This window comes from Sus scrofa, chromosome 9 (genome assembly GCF_000003025.6).
Source record: "Sus scrofa isolate TJ Tabasco breed Duroc chromosome 9, Sscrofa11.1, whole genome shotgun sequence".
Taxonomy (NCBI): domain Eukaryota; kingdom Metazoa; phylum Chordata; class Mammalia; order Artiodactyla; family Suidae; genus Sus; species Sus scrofa.
The window spans coordinates 8,221,342-8,242,858 of NC_010451.4; the positions used below are offsets into that span (position 1 = coordinate 8,221,342).

At 44.4% G+C, this 21,517-nt stretch overlaps 1 protein-coding gene across 1 annotated transcript in view; it reads left to right on the forward strand.

Annotated features, from left to right (window-relative positions):
- The window catches only part of MRPL48 (mitochondrial ribosomal protein L48), a 45,611-nt gene continuing 24,393 nt past the window's right edge, over positions 300-21,517 (forward strand). The window contains exons 1-4 of the mRNA XM_005667101.3: positions 300-895; positions 10,751-10,803; positions 13,631-13,668; positions 20,291-20,379. Of these exons, the coding sequence (XP_005667158.1) occupies positions 704-895; positions 10,751-10,803; positions 13,631-13,668; positions 20,291-20,379 (372 nt within the window). The 5' untranslated portion in view covers positions 300-703. The remainder of the gene's footprint in view (positions 896-10,750; positions 10,804-13,630; positions 13,669-20,290; positions 20,380-21,517) is intronic.

Sequence of the window (21,517 nt, forward strand, 5' to 3'; positions counted from 1 at the left end):
GCTGGCCCCAGATTTATCTCTGAACCTCCTGCAACATCTTCACATGTAAAATCCAGTGATAATATTTCACTAAGGAATAAATTATAAGGAGTAAATTAAGCGATGCTCTGAGCATAACGCACTGCACATAGTGGCCACTCAATAAAAAAATAGTTATTGGAGCCCCTGCTGTGGTGCAGCGGGATCGGCGGTGTCTTGGGAGCGCTGGGACTCGATCTGATCCCGGGTGCACAGGGGGTTAAGGATCCGGCATTGCGGCAGCTGCGGTTCAGGTTATGACTGCAGCTTGGATCTGATATCTGACCCAGGAGCTCCATATGCCGCGACGCTGCCAAAAATGAGGGGGGAAAAAAGGAAAGGAAAAAAGTTATTATCAATTATTATGAGGCAATTGAATGCCAGAAAGGCTCACTTAGGGTCAATTAGCTTTTAAATCGAGGTTAGAAGTCAGATCTCCACATCCTGTGCTAGATGCTGGAATGAATTAAGCAGGCAGAATTTTAGTCTCTGAGGAACTCCCAATCAAACACGGAAAGAGCAAGTAACAAATTACTAATATATAGTGTGGCAGATGAAATAGCAGAATTGTGTAAAATATTGGGGCAAGTCAGAGATGGCAATTAATTCTGCCCGGAGAAATAGCAGCGAAGGTGACACTCGAGCTGCAGTGAGGGCAGGGTCTGCGGGGATTTCTAGACACTGAATGTCAGAAGCTGCCGGAACCAAGGTGCTGCGGGAGTTGAATGCGTCTCGGTCGGATATTGTTACTGGACCGGATCAAGGCCGTTCCGTCAGCATTTTCAGACCCCCAGGGATCGCAGCTGCCTGGGCCGATCTTCAGTTGGCCCGACTGCACACAACGCGACAGCAAAGGATGAACGGAGCTCTGGGAAAGGTAATGTCGGTTCCCCGCACGCTGGGCGCGGGGGGAGGTGGTGAGGAGAGCAGAGCTGGAAGGTGACCGCAGGGCCGTCACGCCGCTGCAGACATCCGGGTAAGAGACACCGGCGAGCACAAGGCTCTTCCCGGCAGCACGCGCGGCGCCCTCTAGTCCTCGGGCTGCGCTGGGTCCTCCTCTCCCGGTGCTGACTCTGCGGCGCTATCCGCGCGCCACGCCCCCTCTGCGCAACCCTGGGGGACTTTGGCCTGGAGAGAGAGGGACCCCCGCAAGGAGAATCAACCCGGTTAGGCCCTGATAATATGTATGACCTCGAGGAGGTCATTTGATTTTTTTTGCTTTACGTCAGCAACTTCCAGGCTTTTTCTGAATAACACCGTTTTTACTTGCTGAACAGACTGGGTTGTGAGGCTACGTGGCGACAGGGGAAGGGTAATAATAAACTACATTTTTACTTTCCAAACCTTACTTAGGTGACTTCAATAAAACCCTGTAAACCACATAAATGCATTCTTTGGCTTTCCCTTGGCCTCTTAAGCGATTTAATAGATTTCCGTTGTGCTTTTTTCAATTGTATCTTGCTGCTTAGAATAATGACTTATTTCAGCAAATTATGTTAAACTTTCATTTGAGGGATGAATTTGGAGACTCCACTCTCATGATACATAGATCAGCGTGGTCATGGCTGCTCACAGATCTGCTAGTAGTCACTTTGGGGCAGCCCCTGAATGTCTCCAGGTTTGTTTCCTTAAAGAACAAACCTCGCTTCATCCTTAATGAAATAACTCACTGTTGTTCATCCTAGCAAAACTGTGAGAATTTGGCTAGATCTGGTGAAAGGATAATAGAAAATCAAAATTTCAAAACTTAATTCTGGAGTTCCTGGCATGGCTCAGTGGTTAAGGAACCCAACCAGCATCCATGAGGACGCAGTTTCCATCCCTGGCCTCACTCAGTGGCTTAAAGGTCCAGCGTTGCCCTGAGTTGTGGTGTAGATTGCAGACGCTGCGCTGCTTGGCTCCCGCGTGGCTGTGGCTGAGGCCAGCAGCTACAGCTCTGATTCGGCCCTTAGCCTGGGAACTAGCCATATGCCGCCGGTGCGGCCCTAAAAAGACAAGACAAAAAAAAGAGACAAAACAATTCTTAAAGATGGTCAGTTCATGGCTCCAGGATCTTGCTTGAAGAGCCTTGATTCTGAGGAATCGTGAAAGGGATGGATCATTTTTCCATTTTTGGCCATTCCGTACCCCTGCAGAGCCCATGGAAATCCGTCTTTAGGCCATCGCCTAAAAGATGCAAGGCATACAAGGGGGTGGGGGAGGGAGTGGGATGGACTGGGAGTTTGGGGTTAATAGATGCAAACTATTACATTTAGAATGGATAAGCAGTAAGGTCCTACTATGCAGCACAGGGAACTGTATCCAATCTCTTGGGATAGACCATGATGAAAGATATGTAAGAAAAGGAATTTGTGCATATGTATGATTGGGTCACTTTGCTGTACAGCAGAAATTGGCACAACATTGTAGATAAACTAATGATACTTAAATTTTTTTTTTTTTGTCTTTTTGCTATTTCTTTGGGCCACTCCCGTGGCATATGGAAGTTCCCAGGCTAGGGGTCTAATCAGAGCTGTAGCCGCCTGCCTGCACCACAGCAACACTGGATCCAAGCCGTGTCTGCAACCTATACCACAGCTCATGGCAATGCCGGATCCTTAACCCACTGAGCAAGGGCAGGGACCGAACCCGCAACCTCATGGTTCCTAGTCGGATTCGTTAACCACTGCGCCACGACGGGAACTCCTGATACTTAAATTTAAAAAAAATACATAAAAATAACAAGGCATACACTGCCCCTCTGAGCCTGATGCCACTGTTCCCTTACAGACTCCTTTGTTAATGACTTTATTCTTCTATTCCACTCTGCTTCTTTAGCCAGACCTTCCCATCCTTCTTTGTAAAATGCTGAATTCCTAATCCTTGATCTTAAGGAGCTTTCTCACTTGGGGTGCCCTTACTTTTCTTACCACCTATCCAAATGCTCCATTTTTAAAGGCCCAGCTCAGGTCTAATCTTTTCCTTAAAACCCTTCAGACCCTTCCAGCCAAAGTGCTTGTTTGTTTTTTGAACTCTCAGCTGGTATTATCTTTTGGCACCTAATCATATGCAGTCTTGTGACCATCCTTGTCTCAGCCTATCTGAAAGTGTTAGTTAATACTTACACTTTCTCATGTAAGGAAAACACATGAGATTTGTATTAGACTTATTTTCTATCTCTTGCTAGCTATGGGAACTTAGGCAGGTTGTTTGATCTCTCTGTGCTTCAGTTTCTTATCCGTAAATGAAGGTGATAATGCCCACCATATGGAATTGTTGTGTAAATTATAGAAGATAATGAAACTAAGAGTATTTCATAAGTGTGAAGGACTACACAAAGAGGAATATTGATATTATTCTGCAGTTAATAAACTGCTTTCCTTTCCATAATTTCATTTGATCTTCACCATATGAGATAATCCTGGCAGGCACAACAGATAAGGAAATGGAAGCTACTGGTACAGGGTGTGATACATAATAAGAGTTCCCATGGCTCAGTGGTTAACGAGCCCAACTAGTATCCATGAGGACTCGGGTTCGACCCCTGGCCTCGCTCAGTGGGTTGGAAATCTGGCATTGCCATGAACTGTGGTGTAGGTAGAAGATGCGACTTGGATCCCGTGTGGCTGTGGCTGTGGCAGCTGGAGCTCTGATTTGACCCCTAGCCTATGTGCCACAGGTGCAGCCCTAAAAAGACAAATAATAATAAAGTTCTCAAATGTCTTACTGAATGCCTGAATGAATGCCTTGCTTATAGTTTAATAGTCTTTTATGTGGTAATGTTGAGACTGGAGCCTAGATTTTCTACCTCTTAATAAAACCCCACTGCCTTTTCTGAGTATTTTACATTTCTCTGATTTGATAATCTTGGTTTTCCTCATCTGTGAAATGAGGAATGAAAGCCTTCCTTGACCTTCTCGGTTGTCAGTCCTTCCTTTCTTTATGACTGACACAGCCCATTATACTGATCTCTCATTGCAATGTGATAAGTAATTTGCACACCTGCTTTGCTCATTAGAAAGATTTGAGGGTAGGCAACTGTTTTCTTCACGTCTGTATGGACTCAGCCTACCGTTTTTCACCTGAAGTTGGTATCTGATACATAATGAATAAGTACGTGAACAAATGTTAACACTACATGGTAAATACGTGGTAGAGCTAGGACTAGAACTTCAAACTCTTAGCTCAGTGCTTGGAACCCTAAGAAGGTTTTACCTTATAATCATCTCAAATTTTAGATGAGTGCGAAGCTCAGCTTTACTGGAATAAAACTAGGTAGAATCATACCTCTTTGAGTCAACAGAAGTAGTAAAGCAGGCTTGATCCAATTAAGACACTCATGCTGGAGTTCCTGTTGTGGATCGGCAGTAACGCACCCCACTAGTATCCATGAGGATGCGGGTTTGATCCCTGGCCCCACTCCGTGAGTTGAGGCTCTGGCATTGCCATGAGCTGCAGTGTAGGTAGCAGACACGGCTCAGATTGCATGTGGCTGTGGCTGTGGCATAGGCTGGCACAGCTCCGATTCAACCCCTCACCTGGGAACTTCCTTATGCCTTGAGTGCTGTCCTAAAATGACAAAAAAAAAAAAAAAAAAAAAAAAAAAAAAAAGACATTAAAGCTGATAGTCATCAGACCCCAGAAAGTGTATTGTTTGTTTGATCAAGATGGGAGAGTGGTGTCCGTGGAAGTCAGAGCACGCAGGGCATTGGTAGTGACTCGCCTGCTGAATTACTTTGCACAGAAAATGGATGGTTCTGGATGTCAAGCTCAGGTCTACATGTCACTCACCCTAAGTTTACCATTCTTTTCAGGGATTACCAACCCCTTGACCCACAAGGGGATTTTTATGGCCACACCTGTGGTATATAGAAGTTCCCAGGCCAGGTATTGAATCTGAGCTGCAGCTGCGGCAATGCCAGATCCTTTAACCCACTGCACCAGGTCAGGGATTACACCTGCACCTCCATACCTACCCGAGCCACTGCAGTCAGATTCTTAACCCACTGCACCAGAGGGAACTCCTATATTCAATATCCTGTAATAACCTATCATGGAAAAGAATTGGAAAAAAGAATGTATATGTTACCAGTCACTTTCCTGTGTACCCGATACTAATACAATATTGCAAATCAGCTATACCTCAATTTTTAAGAAGAAACAATTACTTAAAGACAGCTCCAAGTTGTAAGAACTAAAATTTACAAATTTGACCAGCTCAATTCTTCTATCCAGAAGTTTTGTTTCCATTCCTGTTGGGCCCATTATACCCCAGCACATACTTTAAAAACAAAGACAATTAAGCTTAATCCCTCCCTCAACACACACACACACACACACACACACACACACACACACACACACACAAAATAACTAGTTAACTAATTGTGGTAAATGCTACAAAAGATTCTGTGTGCTGTATGTGTGTATAACAGCAGGATTCAAGTAAGTCTGAGCAGTCAGAAAAATTTTCTTACTGATGTTACATGACTAAGACTGAAATAATGATATAATTTAGATGGAGAGAATATGCAAAGGCCCTGAAATGAGAACATGTTTGGAGTTCAGAGGGTCCAGAGGAAATTGGAAGGGAGAGAAGCAATGGGGCTTAGATCAAGGGAGAGAGTTAATTCAGATATAATTTGCATACCATGATACTCACCCTTTTTTTTTTTTTTTCATCTTTTTGTCATTTTCTTGGGCCGCTCTCGTGGCATATGGAGGTTCCCAGGCTAGTGGTCCAATTGGAGCTGTAGCCGCAGGCCTACACCAGAGCCCCAGCAACGTGGGATCTGAGCTGCGTCTGCGACCTACACCACAGCTCACGGCAACACCGGATCCCCAACCCACTGAGTAAGGCCAGGGATCAAACCCTAAACCTCATGGTTCCTAGTCGGATTCGTTATCCACTGCGCCACAATGGGAACTCCGATAGTCACCCTTTTAAAGTGTTCGATTTGGTGGGTTTTGGTGTATTCACAAAGTTGTTTGACCATCACCACTATCTAATTTCAGAACATTTTCATCACTCCAGAAAGAGACCCTGTACTCATAAGCAATTATTTCTCATTCTCTTCTCTGCCCATCCTGTGGTAACCACGAATCTACTTTCTACCTCTGTGGATTTATCTGTTATGGTCATTTCATTCTTCTTTCTTTTTTCTTTCTTTTTCTTTGGCTGTGCCCGAGGCATGTGGAAGTTCCTGGGCCAGGGTTCAAACCCAGTCACCCAGGCAGCTGCAGAGACAACACCAGATCCTTAACCTGCTGCACCACAAGAGAAGTCCCTAAACAAAAGCAGTTTTGAAAGAACTTAGGAGCCGTTCCCGTTGTGGCACAGCAGAAACGAATCCGACTAGGAACCATGAGGTTGTGGGTTCGATACCTGTCCTCGCTCAGTGGGTTAAGGATCTGGCGTTGCCGTGAGCTGAAGTGTAGGTCACAGATGCAGCTCAGATCCTGCGTTGCTGTAGCTCTGGCATAGGCATAGGCCTGTGGCAACAGCTCCGATTAGACCCCTAGGATTAAAGGAAATGACGTTTGGTATATAGCAGGTGCTCAGCAAACAATAGGATTGTTTCGGTGGTTATTATTAGTATGAATTTCACTGCTATAAATTGGTATTGTTCTTTTGAGAGATAGTATGGCTGAATGGAAAACAGGAAAACATGGGCTTTGGAGTCAGTCAGAATCATTTTGAATCTTGGCACCTCCTACTAGACCTACAACTTTGGGCAGTTTACTTAAGCTTCTGCTTTTTTTCCTCTGTAAAATACAGGCAGTTGCTTAAATGCCTGTATTAGAGGATTGGTGTAAAGATTAGTTGAAATAGAACAGCCAAGTGCTTAGTGCAAAGGATGTGTTCAATAAGTGATAGTAACAATGCTATTTTAAATAATACTTGTTAACATACAGTTATATTCTGTTAATATTCATAAAACAGCTCTCGCTTGCTTCATGGGTCCCTTACCCACTGCTGTCACCACCCACCTCGGGGCTCTGGTGTCTGAAGCGACTCATACTCTATAGATTTTGCCCTGTGACTTCTCAAGTAGCTGGGTAGTCTTTTCCTGGTTCCTGACTCCCGAGCTCACGGACAAGTATTTTTGTAACCCACTGCAGCGGCTGTGTCCTCATTCATTCATTTACTGGAGTCACTGGCCTCCTCCTCCATTTGCTCTGGAGCTGGAGCTGCTCTTCATTTGCTGGCTGTGGGGAGGGAGTATTTGTGGACATGGCCCCAAAATAGATTACTTTTGTCCTGATAAACAGTGCCGAGCAGTGCAGGGGAGAGGGAGTGCATTTCCCAGAGCTGAAAGGGAGAGTTCACAGCACAATTTGAATGTCTTCCAAAAAGTCTCCAACCCTTAAGCCCGGCTTTTAGATAATTAAACCCATAGCTATTGTAGAGACTCAGAAATCTGAACAATTAAAGTGAGGAGGGAAAAATCAGTCTCATCTAGATCTTTCTTCCTGTCTAATACTTCTTCCGTATGAAGTGACCCATTTAAAAGTATATTCTGTTCACTGATTTCTATTCTGTTTATTGTGGGTGATTTATCTTGGGACTGGAGGGACCTTCGAGTCATCTGCTCTCACTCCAGAGAGGGGGAAAGTACTGGCCAAAGTATGAAGCTCCTGTCCCAGTTGGATGCTCTTTTATGCTGGCTGGTATTAGGTTAAATATATACATGTACTTTACAAAGTCTTTTAGTATCTGATTTAGCTGGGATTTTTAGGATTGTCTGCGTACCTTGCCCTTCCTTCTGTCTATTTATATCCTTCCCAATCTTTGTGACCTCACATTCTCTGGGAGCCTTTCCTAAATTTCGTCATTCCTCCCACCCCAGTTTCCTAAGCACTATCACATTTATTTGTGGGAGAGAGGGTATAGAATACGGGGAAATTACAGGCTTTGGAGTCAGAGAAACCTAAGATCCTGTGCTAGTTCTGATAATAACTGTTTGACGTTGAGTAAATTACTTAGCCTCAGTTTGCTGGACTGTAAAATGGAATACTTATCCTGTAAGAAAATTATGATTCAGACATGTAGTAAGTACTCAGCTAGATGTGGGTGGTAATAAATGGTGGCAATGATTATCACCCATTCACTTCTTCCTAATCATTTATTAAATTACCAAAACAACAGTGTGCCTTCAATTGGTGGAAAATATGACCTTTGCCCTTAAGGATCTCTTGGTTTAGTATAGTCTATGGGGAATGTTGAGTTTCAGTGACTCTCTTGAAGTTGTCTGCAAACTTTTGTATATTCATGTCTGTCTGTATTTATCTGGGGAGAAGTTGCAAGACTTTGGGCAGATTCTTAGCATTATCTGTAATACCCCACCAGCTGAGAACTTCTCCTGGTCATCAGTACCTGGATTCCCTGACAGAGGTGCTTGTTTGTGCCTCATGTTTTGACTTAATTATATATAATGCTTGTGGTATTGCTTAGCTGTTTAATACAAATATAACTCCAGCCTTTCAAACTCCTATAAGACAGGAGTTGTGCTTACATTTTGTTTTCTGTTTTTTTTTTTTTTTTTTTTCCTTTTTAGACCGTGCCTGTGGCATAGGGAAGTTCCCAGGCTAGGGGTCAATTTGGAGCTGCAGCTGCTGGCCTACGCCACAGCCACAGCAGTGCCAGATCCTTAACCCACTGAGTGAGGCCAGCGATCGAATCTGCATCCTCATGGATACTAGTCCGGTTCTTAACTTACTGAGCCACAACCAGAACTCCTGTGCTTACATTTTTAAAATAGCTTTATTGAGATGTAATTCATGTACCATACAATTTGCCCATTTAAAGCATGCAATTCCATGGCCTTTAATATATCAGAGTTGTGCAACCATCACTGCAGTCAGTTTTAGAACATTTTCATCACCCCCCCAAAAGATGCAGATTCAATCGCTGGCCTCACTCCATATCCCTTAGTTGTCATCCCCGGATCCCCAGGCCCCCCCAGCCCTAGGCAACCGCTAGTCTTTCTTTCTCTATAGCTTTGTTTATTCTGTTATTTTGTATTAATGGAGCCATACAATATTTGACCCTTTGTGACTAACTTCTTATATTTAACGTAATGGTTCCAGTTCATCCATGCTGTTACATTTTGTTTTTACCGTCCCTTTATTTTTTTATTTTATTTTTTTATGGCTACACCCATGGCATGTGGAAATTCCTGGGCCAGGGATTGAATCCAAGCCACAGCTGCAACCTGTACTGCAGCTGCAGCAACTTTGGACCCTTTAACCCAGTGCACCAGTCTGGGGATCAAACCTGAGCCTCCAAAGTGACCTGAGCCACTGCAGTCAGATTCTTAACCCACTGTACCACATCAGGAACTCCTATAGTCCCTTTAATATTCACCACAGTAGTTGGCACATAATAGGCTTTTTATTTTATTTATTTATTTTCTTTTTAGGGCCGTACCCGCAGCATATGGAGGTTCCCCGGCTAGGGACTGAATTGGAACTGTAGCTGCTGGCCTATGACACAGCCACAGCAATGCCGGATCCCAGCTGTGTCTTCACCCTACACCATAGCTCACAGTAACACCGGATCCTTAACCCACTTCCAGGGATCAAATCCAAATCCTCATGGATCCTAGTCGGGTTCGTTTACCACTGAGCCACAACAGGAACTCCCATAATAGGCTTTTTAAAAATAAACTGTATTTTAGAATAGTCTTAGAATTCCAAAAAGTTTCAAAGATATTCCAAAGAATTCCCATCTACTCCAGCTCTCCCTAATCTTGTCTTAGGTCGGTAGGGTGCATTTTTCATAATTGATGGATCCAATGTCCTTTGCCTGCTCTCGGATCCCATCCAGGATATCACATTACATTTAGCTGCCATGTGTGCTGAGACGCCTCTTAACTATGACAGTTTCTCAGACTTTCCTTTGTTTCTGAAGGCTTTTACACATAATAGACTTTCCGCACGTACGTGTTGAAGGAATTGAAATTGTTACCCGTCATGGACAGGATTTTCTCTTTATGTTACCGGGCCTTGCAGACGTTTATTATTTATTATCTAGTTACTTTCTAAGAAGACCTCCTCTGTGTTAAACACTCCCTTAGTAAAGCTATAACTGATCTTTTGAGTGGGTGCCAGCAGGGCAGAGTGAGATTGAAATCGCTGGGTTGTTGAGCAGGGGTTGGTGAGGGAAGCTGCCCTGCAACTGCCTCCCTTCATTATCATTGTTTGTTCATGTTGGTATCAATATTTAATTACTAAGAGAGACGGTGTGCTGTAATAGAGGCATAACCTTTGGAGTAAAACAGTCCTCCTAGCCGCTTACCATCTAAAATTTCTTGGAATATAACTTCCGTGGGCCTCAGTTGCCTACCCAGCGAAATTGCCTTGCAGGGGTTGAGGATTAGGGAAGACTTCAGAAGGTCCCTCAGGGGGTGCCTGTGCTTGACACGTGCATCGTACTTGCTGACTGATCTTAGACCAAAGTAAATCGCATTGGAAAGAGAAAATAGGATTTTTTAAAAAGCCGCTTTTTTTAAAGAAAAAGGAAGCAGGAAGGCTTCCGTTTTTGGAGCATTTTCAGTAGTGGAGGGATAGGAAAGAAGGTGACCTTGGCTGGCCTGCGTGTTTGGTATTACCTGCAGGACAGCTTCTTTGCTAGACAGGAGCCTTTGGATCCTTTTTGGTTCGTGTACGGTGGGTTTCTGGCCTTTTATGAAGAGGCACTTGCAGATCTGTGAATGCTTAAGATTGTTCTAACACGGCTGTTTTGCTCTAGGCGCTGTGTCTGAGGAATGACACCGTTTTAAAGCAAGCCCTTTCCCTCATAAGGTAAGGACGTGAATACTGGTAATTAAATATAGCCAATGTCTGCATTCCGTCAGGCAGCTCACGGAGCATTTTTCTTTCGTGATCTCCACTTGTGTGTTTACTCAGCGTCTGGGCATTAAGGCCCCGCCATCTCACTCCTTCCCTGTTCTCAGCCAGTGACGACGCCGTCATCCAGCTGCTCAGGACAAACATCCTTGGAGTCATCTTGACACTGTGTTTCTCTCGCTCTCCATCCCGTTCTTAAACAAATCCTGTCCGTCTGGACAGCGGCACACCCTTTCTCACCTCCGGTTTCGAGTCTTCGTGCTTTCAGTTTTGCTAAACTCCTGGGGACCAGCTCCTCCCCTTTTCTTTCTTACCGCTTTCATCCTGCTCATAGCTGATCTCCTTGCTTTTGCTTTTGTGTTCTACCCTTCTACCCTTTTCTACCCTAAAACCAGAGTAATTCGCTTAAAATCAAGGTAATCACAGCACCTCTCTTCCTCAGACCTCTCCAGTGGAATCGCATCTCACTCAAAGTCAACCCTGCTGTCCTGAGGGTGTCCTGCAGGACTGTACCCAACCTGCTCCTCACTGTACCCTGCTGCTGCTGACGCAGCTTCAGCCACGCTGGCTCCCTTTCTGTGCCTCAGTGGTCTAAGCACCCTGCCTCCGCAGGAGCTTCGAACATTCTTCCCTCAGATATTCTTATGGCTTTTGCCCCCTTACTTTATTCAGGTTTCTGTCCAAATGTCCTCTCATCAGAAAGGCCTTCCCCGATGGCCCTGTGTAAAATAACTGCCCTCTATTAATTTCTGTCCCCTTATTTGCTTTATTTGTCTTCATAGCAGGTATCACTGTCTGACACCAACTGTCTATCAATTGATGGATCGATCGATAGATAGTTGTCTCTCTAACCTGCCCACCCACTCAAATATAAGCATCATGTGAATAAGAACTTTGTTAGTTTTGTTTACTGCCCTAGACCTGAGGCCTAGAATGGTGTCTGGCACATAACAGGCATTCAATAAATATTTGTTTAATGAGTGGCTGTATCCCCATAGTGACCTGATGAAATAGGTGATATTATCTCACTTTTATGTGTAAATAACTGAGGTCCAGAAAGGTCCAGAGAGGTTAATTGATTGCTTTAAAATGACATAGCTAATAAGGGTTACAATTCAAACTTATGTTGTTGTCGTTGTTTTTCTACTGTTCTGCATATCTAGTATGCTACCTCGCCCATTGTTTTTCTCCAGATGGCATTTGGTCATTTATTTATTTCTCCTCTCAACAGATATTCACTGAATATCTTATGTGTGGCAGCCGCATGATAGAAAACAATGAATTATATGTATTCCTGGCCCACGTGGCACTCATGAGCCTGGATGATTTCTTCAATCCCTTGTATTTATTGAAGCCCTTTTCCTCTTATTCCTTTCCGGCTTAATCTATTTTCCGTCGTTAATCAGTCACCTATTCAGTAAGCACCTACTGTGGCACCATGCTAAGCAATTCACATGTTCTCTGTAATCATCCAAGAACATACAGGACAAATGTACCTATTGTCATTTTACCAAAGAGGAAACTGGCTCAGAGAATTTAAGATCCATTTTTGGTCCCATGAGGTTTATACTGTTATTATTTGCATTTAAAAGATGAGATAACTGGGTTACAGATTTGTTTATAACAACTTGCCTAAGGACACAGTGTGGAAATGGTGGAGTCAGCAGTTAATCACACATCTGCTTGTCTCCAGCTTGTTCCGCAATTTAGTTTCAAAGCCTCTCAGGCTGCTGAACTAAAATACTCTGAGTACTTAGCCAAGGAGAGCTGTATTATTCCACTCCCTGTTCTTTGGCTTCTGTATCCAGCCTGGTTCTCCCTGCGTCCCTTCTGCTCCTTCCCCCGGAGCACAGTCTGATGGTGCAGGGCTGTTGAAAGAGCCCCTTCCCTGGGTTTCACCACTTCCCATTCATGGCTCACCTGCTGCCAGGGTTAACTCTGCAAAACTTAAACTTCATCCTATCAGTTTTGGGATTAAGCTCTGCCAGGAGCTCCCCAGTGCCTACACAGAGTACAACCAAACCCCTCTGCACAGTGTACGAGGTCTTAATAACCTAGCCCCCAATTACCTTTTTTTACCCTGCCCCTTCCCTGCAGTTTAAGTGCCGCTCACATCCACCTGCTCACTGTTCCCCAGTCATACCACTGCAACACCTCTGCCTAGAATGCTTTGCCTTTGCGGCTAAATAATTAAGAATAGTTCTTCATTTTTGAATACTCAGCTCAAATAGTTTCGCCTCCACAGCGGAAAGGACCACACTGTGTTGTATTCCACCAACTCTTGTACATGCTTTTGTTCTGGTTCAGCACTGTGTTGTGGCTCACATTTGTTTACATAGTTCCCTCCCAGTTAGACCAAAGGTAGACATATTTTACTTCCTTTTTTTTTTTTTTTTTTGTGGCTTTTTAGGACTGCACCTACAGTATATGGAGGTTCCCAGGCTAGGGGTCAAATCAGAGCTAAAGCTGCCAGCCTACACCACAGCCACAGTAACGCCAGATCCTTAAGCGAGGTCAGGGATTGAACCTGTCACCTTATGGTTACTAGTCGGATTCGTTTCCGCTGCGCCACAACAGGAACTCCCATTTTACTTACTTTTACATCCTAAAAATCTACCACATTATCTGGCACGTAGCAGATACCCAGTAGCGCTTATGGAAAGAAGGGAAGCAGGGAATAAGGACATACGTGCACTGACATACTCTTAGGAAGGAGCGTGTGAGTTTTGGTAGCTGTGTAAATAAAACGCGGGTGTCTAACTGTATTTCGCCCTCTTTGTAGGGTCAGAGCTTCGGGAGAGAGTCCCATCTGTTCTGCAGGTGAGTGTCATTTCCTAATGTCATCTTCCTGCTTTAGGTGACCCTCTGATACTCTGTCACGATGTCTGGAAAGATGCCTAGCATATCTTTGATAAGAGTCGTGGGACCAAATCCTGCCCCTCACCTGGCGTAGGGCAGTGGGCGAGAACACAAGAGGTGGTTGAGAGCCGGAGCTCTGCAGTGAGTTTGGATCCCAGCTCTACCACATACTATTTTGTGATCTTTACCTCTTCATAGCTTGGTTTCCTCTCTTTAAAAAGTGAGGAGGGAGTTCTTGCTGTGGCTCAGCAGGTTACAAACCTGACTAGCATCCATGAGGATGTGGGTTCGATCCCTGGCCTCACTCAGTGGGTTAAGGAGCCGGCGTTGCCGTGAGCTATAGTGTAGGTTGCAGGCATGACTCGGATCTCACATTGCTATGGCTGTGGCAGCTGGCAGCTATAGCTCTGATTTGATCCCTAGCCTGGGAACCTCCATATGCTACAGGTGTGGCCCTAAAAGTCAAATAAATAAAAAAAATAAAAAATGAGAATTATAGTACAAACTGCAGTGAATTATTTGAAGACTCAATGAGGTAAAAGTACAGAGTGCTCGAAAAAGTTAGCTACTGTTATTATTGCTACTATTCCAGACCTGTCTTTCATGTCCATCATTTACCAGGCTAAGGCTTTTCTTACAATATTTTATCCAGAACAAATGACCATGATATGATTAACTCAGTGAATTTTGATCTGTTTCAATCCTATTACATGCAGTTTTTGCTTTGTCGATAATGGAAATTTTCAAAGCAGCTTTTGGATATTTTTTCATTTTTTAAAGTTTTATTGAAGTACAGTTAGTTTATAATGTGCTAATTGCTGCTGTACAACAAAGTGATTCAGTTATGCATGTATGCACATCCATTCTTTTTTAGATTCTTTTCCCATATAGATTATCACAGAATATTGGGTAGAGGTCCCTATTCTATAAAGCAGGCCTTGTTGGCCAGTCATTCCGTATATCTCAGTATGCATATGTCAGTCCTAAACCCCAGCCCATCCCTCCTCCGCCCAGCACCTGTCTCCTTTAGTAACCATAAGTTTGTTTTCAATCTGTTACTATTCTGCAGATAAGTTCATTTGTATCCTTTTCTTAGATCCCACATGTAAATGACATCATATGATGGTTATTTCTCTCTGACTTAAGTATGATAATCTCTAGATTCCTTTTCCCTTTTCTTTCCTTTTTAGGGCCACACCTACAGCAGATGGAGGTTCCCAGGCTAGGGGTCCAATCGAACCTACAGCCTCCAGCCTACACCACAGCAACGCCAGATCCACAGCCACAGTGACACAAGATCCCAGCCACGTCTACCACCTACACCACAGCTCACAGCAATGCTGGATGCTTAACCCACTGAGCGAGGCCAGGGATCGAACCTGCGAGGAATGGTTCCTAGTTGGATTCATTTCTGCTGCGTGCCACGATGGGAACTCCTCCTTTGCCCTTTTCACTTGTGGTCATGGAACCTCAGTGCCTAGAAGACTCCAAGGCCCAGCTCAGGGTAACTCACCAGTATTGGTGTGCCAAGGTAATTCTCTTTGAAAGGACACAGCTCTGTTGCCATTTTTCACGGGTCCTTGAGATTTCTTTAAAGTCAGAAATTTCAAAATTGAGAAGTTCCTGTTGTGGTTCAGTGGTAACAAGCCAGACTAGTATCCATGAGGATATGGGTTCGATCCCTGGCCTCGCTCAGTGGGTTAAGGATCTGCTGTTGCCGTGAGCTGTGATGTAGGTCAAAGATGCAGCTCGGATCCTGTGTTGCTGTGGCTGTGACGTAAGCTGGCAGCTGTAGCTCTGATTTGACCCCTAGCCTGGAAACTTCCATATGCCTCAAGTGAGGCCCTACAAACAAACAAACAAACAAAAAGCAAAAAGAGAAAGAAAGAAAAAGGAAGAAAAGAAATTTCAAAAGTGAATTATAATGGTGTTTGGAAAAGAAGAGTAGGAAGCGGTATCCTGTTTGTTCCTTTCCCCTCGTACTCTCTGTGGCCCCTGGCTACCTTCCCAGCGGCTCTCTAAGGGATGGGCCTGATTGTAATGACTGTTTTTTTCTTACTGATTTAAACATATGTGCAGAGGGTAGAAGTAAATATATAAAGAAGTCTAAAGAGGTTAAGTGACGGGAACTCAGACTACAGCATAAGCAAAAAGGTGGAGGCAGCAAAACATGTACGTTCAAGTCCAAGGAGTTCAGCGTAGTTAGAAAAACTGAAAGAAGGAGTTCCCATCGTGGCGCAGTGGTTAACGAATCCGACTAGGAACCATGAGGTTTCGGGTTTGGTCCCTGCCCTTGCTCAGTGGGTTAACGATCCGGCGTTGCCGTGAGCTGTAGCGTAGGTTGCAGATGCGGCTGGGATCCTGCGTTGCTGTGGCTCTGGCGTAGGCTGGCAGCTGCAGCTTCGGTTAGATCCCTAGCCTGGGAACCTCCATATGTCGCGGGAGTGGCCCAAGAAATGGCAAAAAGACAAAAAAAAAAAAAAAAAAAAAAAAGAAAAACTGAAAGAAGTTTGAAAAGAGATCTTGAAAAAAGTGGGTAGCTGCCAGGGCCAAATCGTGGCAGATTGTCTTGATAAAATAACTCTAGAACTTAAAAACAAAAAACAAACAAAGAAATGCAACATTTACTGAGCACATACTATTTACCAGGTGCTGGGTGTATCTGCCCTTCAGGGACTTATGGTTTATTGAAAGGAGAAAATATCCTGTAATTAGATTCTCGTCTGGGATTATCCCAATTTTTTTCCTTTTTCCCTCCTACATAGCCCTGCTCCAAATGCTTGTTCCGGTTTTGAAGGAGAAAGACTAAGTATAAAGTTGTTTATCCCCTTTCTGGACCGACGGGTTTTGTTCCCAGTTTAGTAAACAAGGACACTGAAGGACAGTGGGGCTGGCAGAGGTCAGGGCAAGGACGTGCTGTGGGAGAAGTCGGTACATGATCACCCGCTGTAATTGTGCTAATGGAAAGATTTTCAAAGCCACCTTTTGAAATCCTGGGGTTTTGCGTCTTCTTCCATAAAAAGCGTTGCCTTTTCTCTCAGGAGGCTGCAATGTTAACATGACAGCAGGAAACCAGCTTAATGACACAAGCAGCGGGATAAAATTCAGTTGAACTTAATGGAAATCAGAGGCTTTCAAACTTGTAAATTTTATAATTAAAACAACTGGCTAATTAAGCCGTTTAACCACTGGTAATTTGACCAAAACCTTTCATTTAAGGGGGAAAATGGTTAGTGTAACAGTAGTTTGAAACAGATTCTTAATTAACCAGCTGCTCTAATTATAGGAATTCCCCCAAACTGAATTTGAAAATGCCTCCTTGCCAAGGAATTCCGGTAGCTGAGAGGCTGAGGCAGCGCTTGCAGCATTTTCACCTAAGATGCGTCATCATCTCAGAGACCACTTTTGACTCCGCTCTTTGAAACCACTAGTGGATGATTGAGTTTCTGTGTACTTTAAGATGGTGATTGGCACCTGAGTTGTTTTGTTTTTAAGTTTACACAAAATATTTTACTATATCATGGAGGCATAGGAGAACTGTACCCATGCACTAAACTCTTCAAAAACATTTTAAAATTTATTTTATTGAAGTATAGTTGATTTGCAATGTTGTGTTAATTTCTGCTGTACAGCAAAATGATATATATATATGTATGTATTCTTTTATTTTTTTGTCTTTATGCGCCATTTTTTGGGCCACTCCCACGGCATATGGAGGTTCCCAGGCTAGGGGTCCAATCGCCGGCCTACGCCACAGCCACAGCAACACGGGATCCGAGCCGCATCTTCGACCTACACCACAGCTCACGGCAACGCCAGATCCTTAACCCACTGAGCAAGGGCAGGGATCGAACCTGCAACCTCATGGTTCCCAGTCGGATTCAGTAACCACCGAGCCACGATGGGCACTCCTATATGTATGTATTCTTTTTCCATTATGATTTATCACAGGATATTAAATCTAGTTCCCTGGGCTATGCAGTACAACTTTGTTGCTTATCCATTCTATGTGTACATCTGTTAACCCCAAACTCCCAGTCCATCCCTCCCCTGACCACAAGTCCAGCCTTAGTGCCTCTCCCATGTATAAAGCCCTTAGCATACGTACCTCTTATCCCCCTGCATTGATATTGCTATCTTAGGTTCTGTATTGCAGAGACTTTGTCCATTGTCATAACTCCAGCTTCTAGGGCAGTGCTTGGTATTAACCAGGCCTGCCATGGATATTGGGTTGGTTGTACTCTGCTCAGCTCTTGTGTGTGCCATTCACATGGCTGTGAGGCTGTAATTGTTGTGGGCTACCCTGGTAGGTAGTTATAAATATGTGTCGAATAAATAAACATGCTTTGTTTAGTGCTTTTTAGGAGACCATATTTTGAGGTCATAAATTTTTTTTCCTTTTTTCTTTTTATGGCCGCACCTGTGGCACATGGAGGTTCCCAGGCTAGGGGTCCAATCGGAGCTGTAGCCGCCGGCCTACACCACAGCCGCAGCAATGCTGGGTCCGAGCTACATCTGCATCCTACTCCACAGCTCACGGCAATGCCAGATCCTTAACCCACTGGGCAAGTCCAGGGACGGAACCCGCATCCTCATGGACTCTGTGTCGGGTTCTTAACCTGCCAAGCCGCAAGGGGAACTGTGAGGACATAAAATTTTGATGACTAGATGGATGGACTCTGGTCTGAGGACGCTTGTGTGCCCATCAGGGGGATTTGGATCTCAGCTCCTTGGGTGGCTCCCAGGTTGCAGAGTCTGGAATCCAAAGGCGCAGAGAGTCAGTCGGAATAGTGACCAAGAGGATACATCAGTTGTGTTCAGTGCCCATTGGAAACCTCTGGCGAAAATGCCTTCTTCTTCCTCGCGTGGCGAGCTCTCATACTCTTTTCACCTCTCTGACCCTGTTCCCCTGCGCCCTTCCCCACTCGTCCCAGGTGAAGAAGGTTCTTTCCTCTGGGTTCCTTGCTCTCATCTCCATTAAAGTATTTTGTACACCGTAAGGTAGTTATCTGCTTTCCTGTCATCCTTCCCCAGTACACATGGAGCATCTCTAGGGAGAGCAGCAAATTTTAGTCACCTTGGTAACTGTCCCATTATCCATATAGTTGTTGCCACATACTAGTAAATGTGGCCTAACGCATTTCATGGAAGGATCTGTGAGGTCCTAAGGTAGTCTTGATGAAATGGTGTGGATTGTAAATGTGGGGAAAGTCTCTGAAGCCATGACTCTTGATTGGCCTGGCAGAGAGCAGACCGTCTTGGAAGCATATTTTGTTTTATTTTTATTTTCACTTTTTAGGGCTGTACCCGCAGCATATGTAAATTCCCAGGCTAGGGGTCGAATCAGAGCTGCAGCTGCCGGCCTACACCACAGCCACAGCAACGCGGGATCCCCAACCCACTGAGTGAGGCCAGGGATCGAACCTGTATCCTCACACATACTAGCCATATTCATTTCCACTGTGCTCCAACAAGAAATCCTGGAAGCGTATTTTGGAAGAGAGATGCTTAAGAAACATTTCACTTGATATCATTAGACTTTTCCATACCATTTTGGGTTTGGGCCCTCCCTTTGTGGGGGGGCCCTGGGGAGATGGGGGGACCATAGGAGACGGAAGGAAAGGGAGCAGAACCTTAAGACAGTACTTTTCCAGAAGGTGGAGAGTGAGCAAGAGAGAGAGACAGGCATGCAGAGCTGTGTAGGGCTGGTTCTGGTGAAAGGGTGGAGATAGGGAACAGATCAGGTCTGGGAAAGATCAAGTCTAGCTAGATTTTGTGTTCCAGAAAGTCATGTGTTGCAACGCATTTGAATACAGGCTCTTTAGTCAGATAGACCTGGATTTAAAGTGCATTTCTGCCTCTTACTTCCTGGATGGCCTTGGCCAATTCCTATTTTCTGAGCTGCAGTTTCTTAATTTGTAAACAAAGATAAAAATAATGAGGATTAAAGGAGAATAAGTATATATTGGCAAGTCCTTGTTTGAAGGGAATCCAGGTGGCACATCTCTGGACCTACTACAGTGAATATGTATAGAGAGAGCCTATTTTTTACATACACACTGTTCTGTACCTTAGGTTTTTAGTTTTTGTTTTTCACTTAACAATGTCGGGTGGAGATTGTTACATATCAGCACAAAGAAAGCAAGTTAGTTTTGAAAACTTTGTGGAAATCTGTGATTGTCCTTTTTCTCCGTCATATTTGCCACTTGTCTCTTTCCCTGAACAGTTCTCATTAGGTGACTTCAAAAGGATTATTGTCTGTTGAGGAACAAGAGAAAACGAGAGCCCTGTGAGGGTGCATTTTGTCCCCCTACCACCGGTGGCTCTAGCAGCACAGAGTTTGTCAACAAACAAACGAAACATGAGTGGTGCGGATTAGATACAGTCCAGGGGCCAGACGGAGAGACAAGTAGGGTAAACCGAGAGTCAGCTCAGGATCAAGCCGTAGCTCTGGGTCCTGCGCCAACAAGAGGCCCACTCTCCCCAATAGTCCATCTCGCAATGGGTGCTTGTCTCCTCACGTATGTTCTGTCTGTCCTTGAAGGAGCTTTGCCACAAGTGTGTCTTATTTTCTGTCTTTTAGGTGGCATTCTGCTGAGTACCAGTCGGCATTACAGGTCAAAGCCCACCCATGGCATTGGAAGATACAAGCACCTAGTTAAAGCACAAGAGGTAAAGGGGGCAGGGCTCCTTTAGAAAAGGACCCCCCGCAGCTTTTGCAAAGACCCAAAGATCAAATAAGCATAGGTCGGAGAGTACTGGAGCTGGAAAGGGTAGGGGGTCATCCCTCAGTTCGGTCCAGTTGTTCAGTTTGGATATGTTGGGATGGTTTTTTTTGCCAGTTCCTAGTCTTGTCCCTGGGCCAGGTTATCCCACTAGAAAACAAATGATTTGGTTTTATTATTTGTGGTAAAGAAAATATCTTTTTAGTACTTAGTTCAACATGGACCTCACAATGGAAATGATACACTGACTTTAGCTGAATGAGTGGTTTATGACATGTAGAGGTGGATTAATATTTTCATCCAAATAGCTGATATTTACAATATTTGTAGATTTAAAAGATGTATGTATTCTTTGAATTCATTATCACAAGTAACAGGGAGTTAGTTCTAAGCATTGTAAGATTATTTAACCTATTTTTCTGGCCCTAGTTGTAGGATTGCTTCTGTAGTGGTTAGATTTTTGTGCATTTGCAGAAGTTTTTTTTTTTTTTTAAGGCCACACCCATAGCATATGGAAGTTCCCCAGCCAGAGATTGAGTCCAAGCTGCACCTGAGGCAACACTGGATCCTTTAACCCACTGTGCTGGGCTGGGGATTGAACCCGTGCCTCCACTGAGCCATTGCATTTGGATTCTTAACCCACTGTGCCACAGCAGGAACTCCTTTTTGCAGAGGATTTTGTGGTGGGATAGACATAACCTTGGCTTGAAAGTCAGTTGGTCTTGCTTTGAGTCACGATTCTCTCACTTCCTGTAAGCAGTACAGTGGAGGAGATTCTGCTGTTCCACTTGGGGAGTTTTCAGCGTCACCTTTGGTTCTTTGGCTCGAATCGATGCTTGCACACAACCATGCACAGCTCCCATTAGCTCTCTGACTTTGGCAGAGGTCCAGTACCACTTATATTTGGGCCTCAGAAGCCACTGAACTTGCCATGTTCTCCTGAGCCGCATCCTGAACGTCAAGGAATTGTATGAGAGGAGCATTGCTACCCTCGAGGCTGGTATCAGGCACCCTCCCAGCAGAAACCAGCCCCACTAAACTTGTTCCTTTGTGGAAAAGAGTCCTGAATTGGGAACCAGGAATCT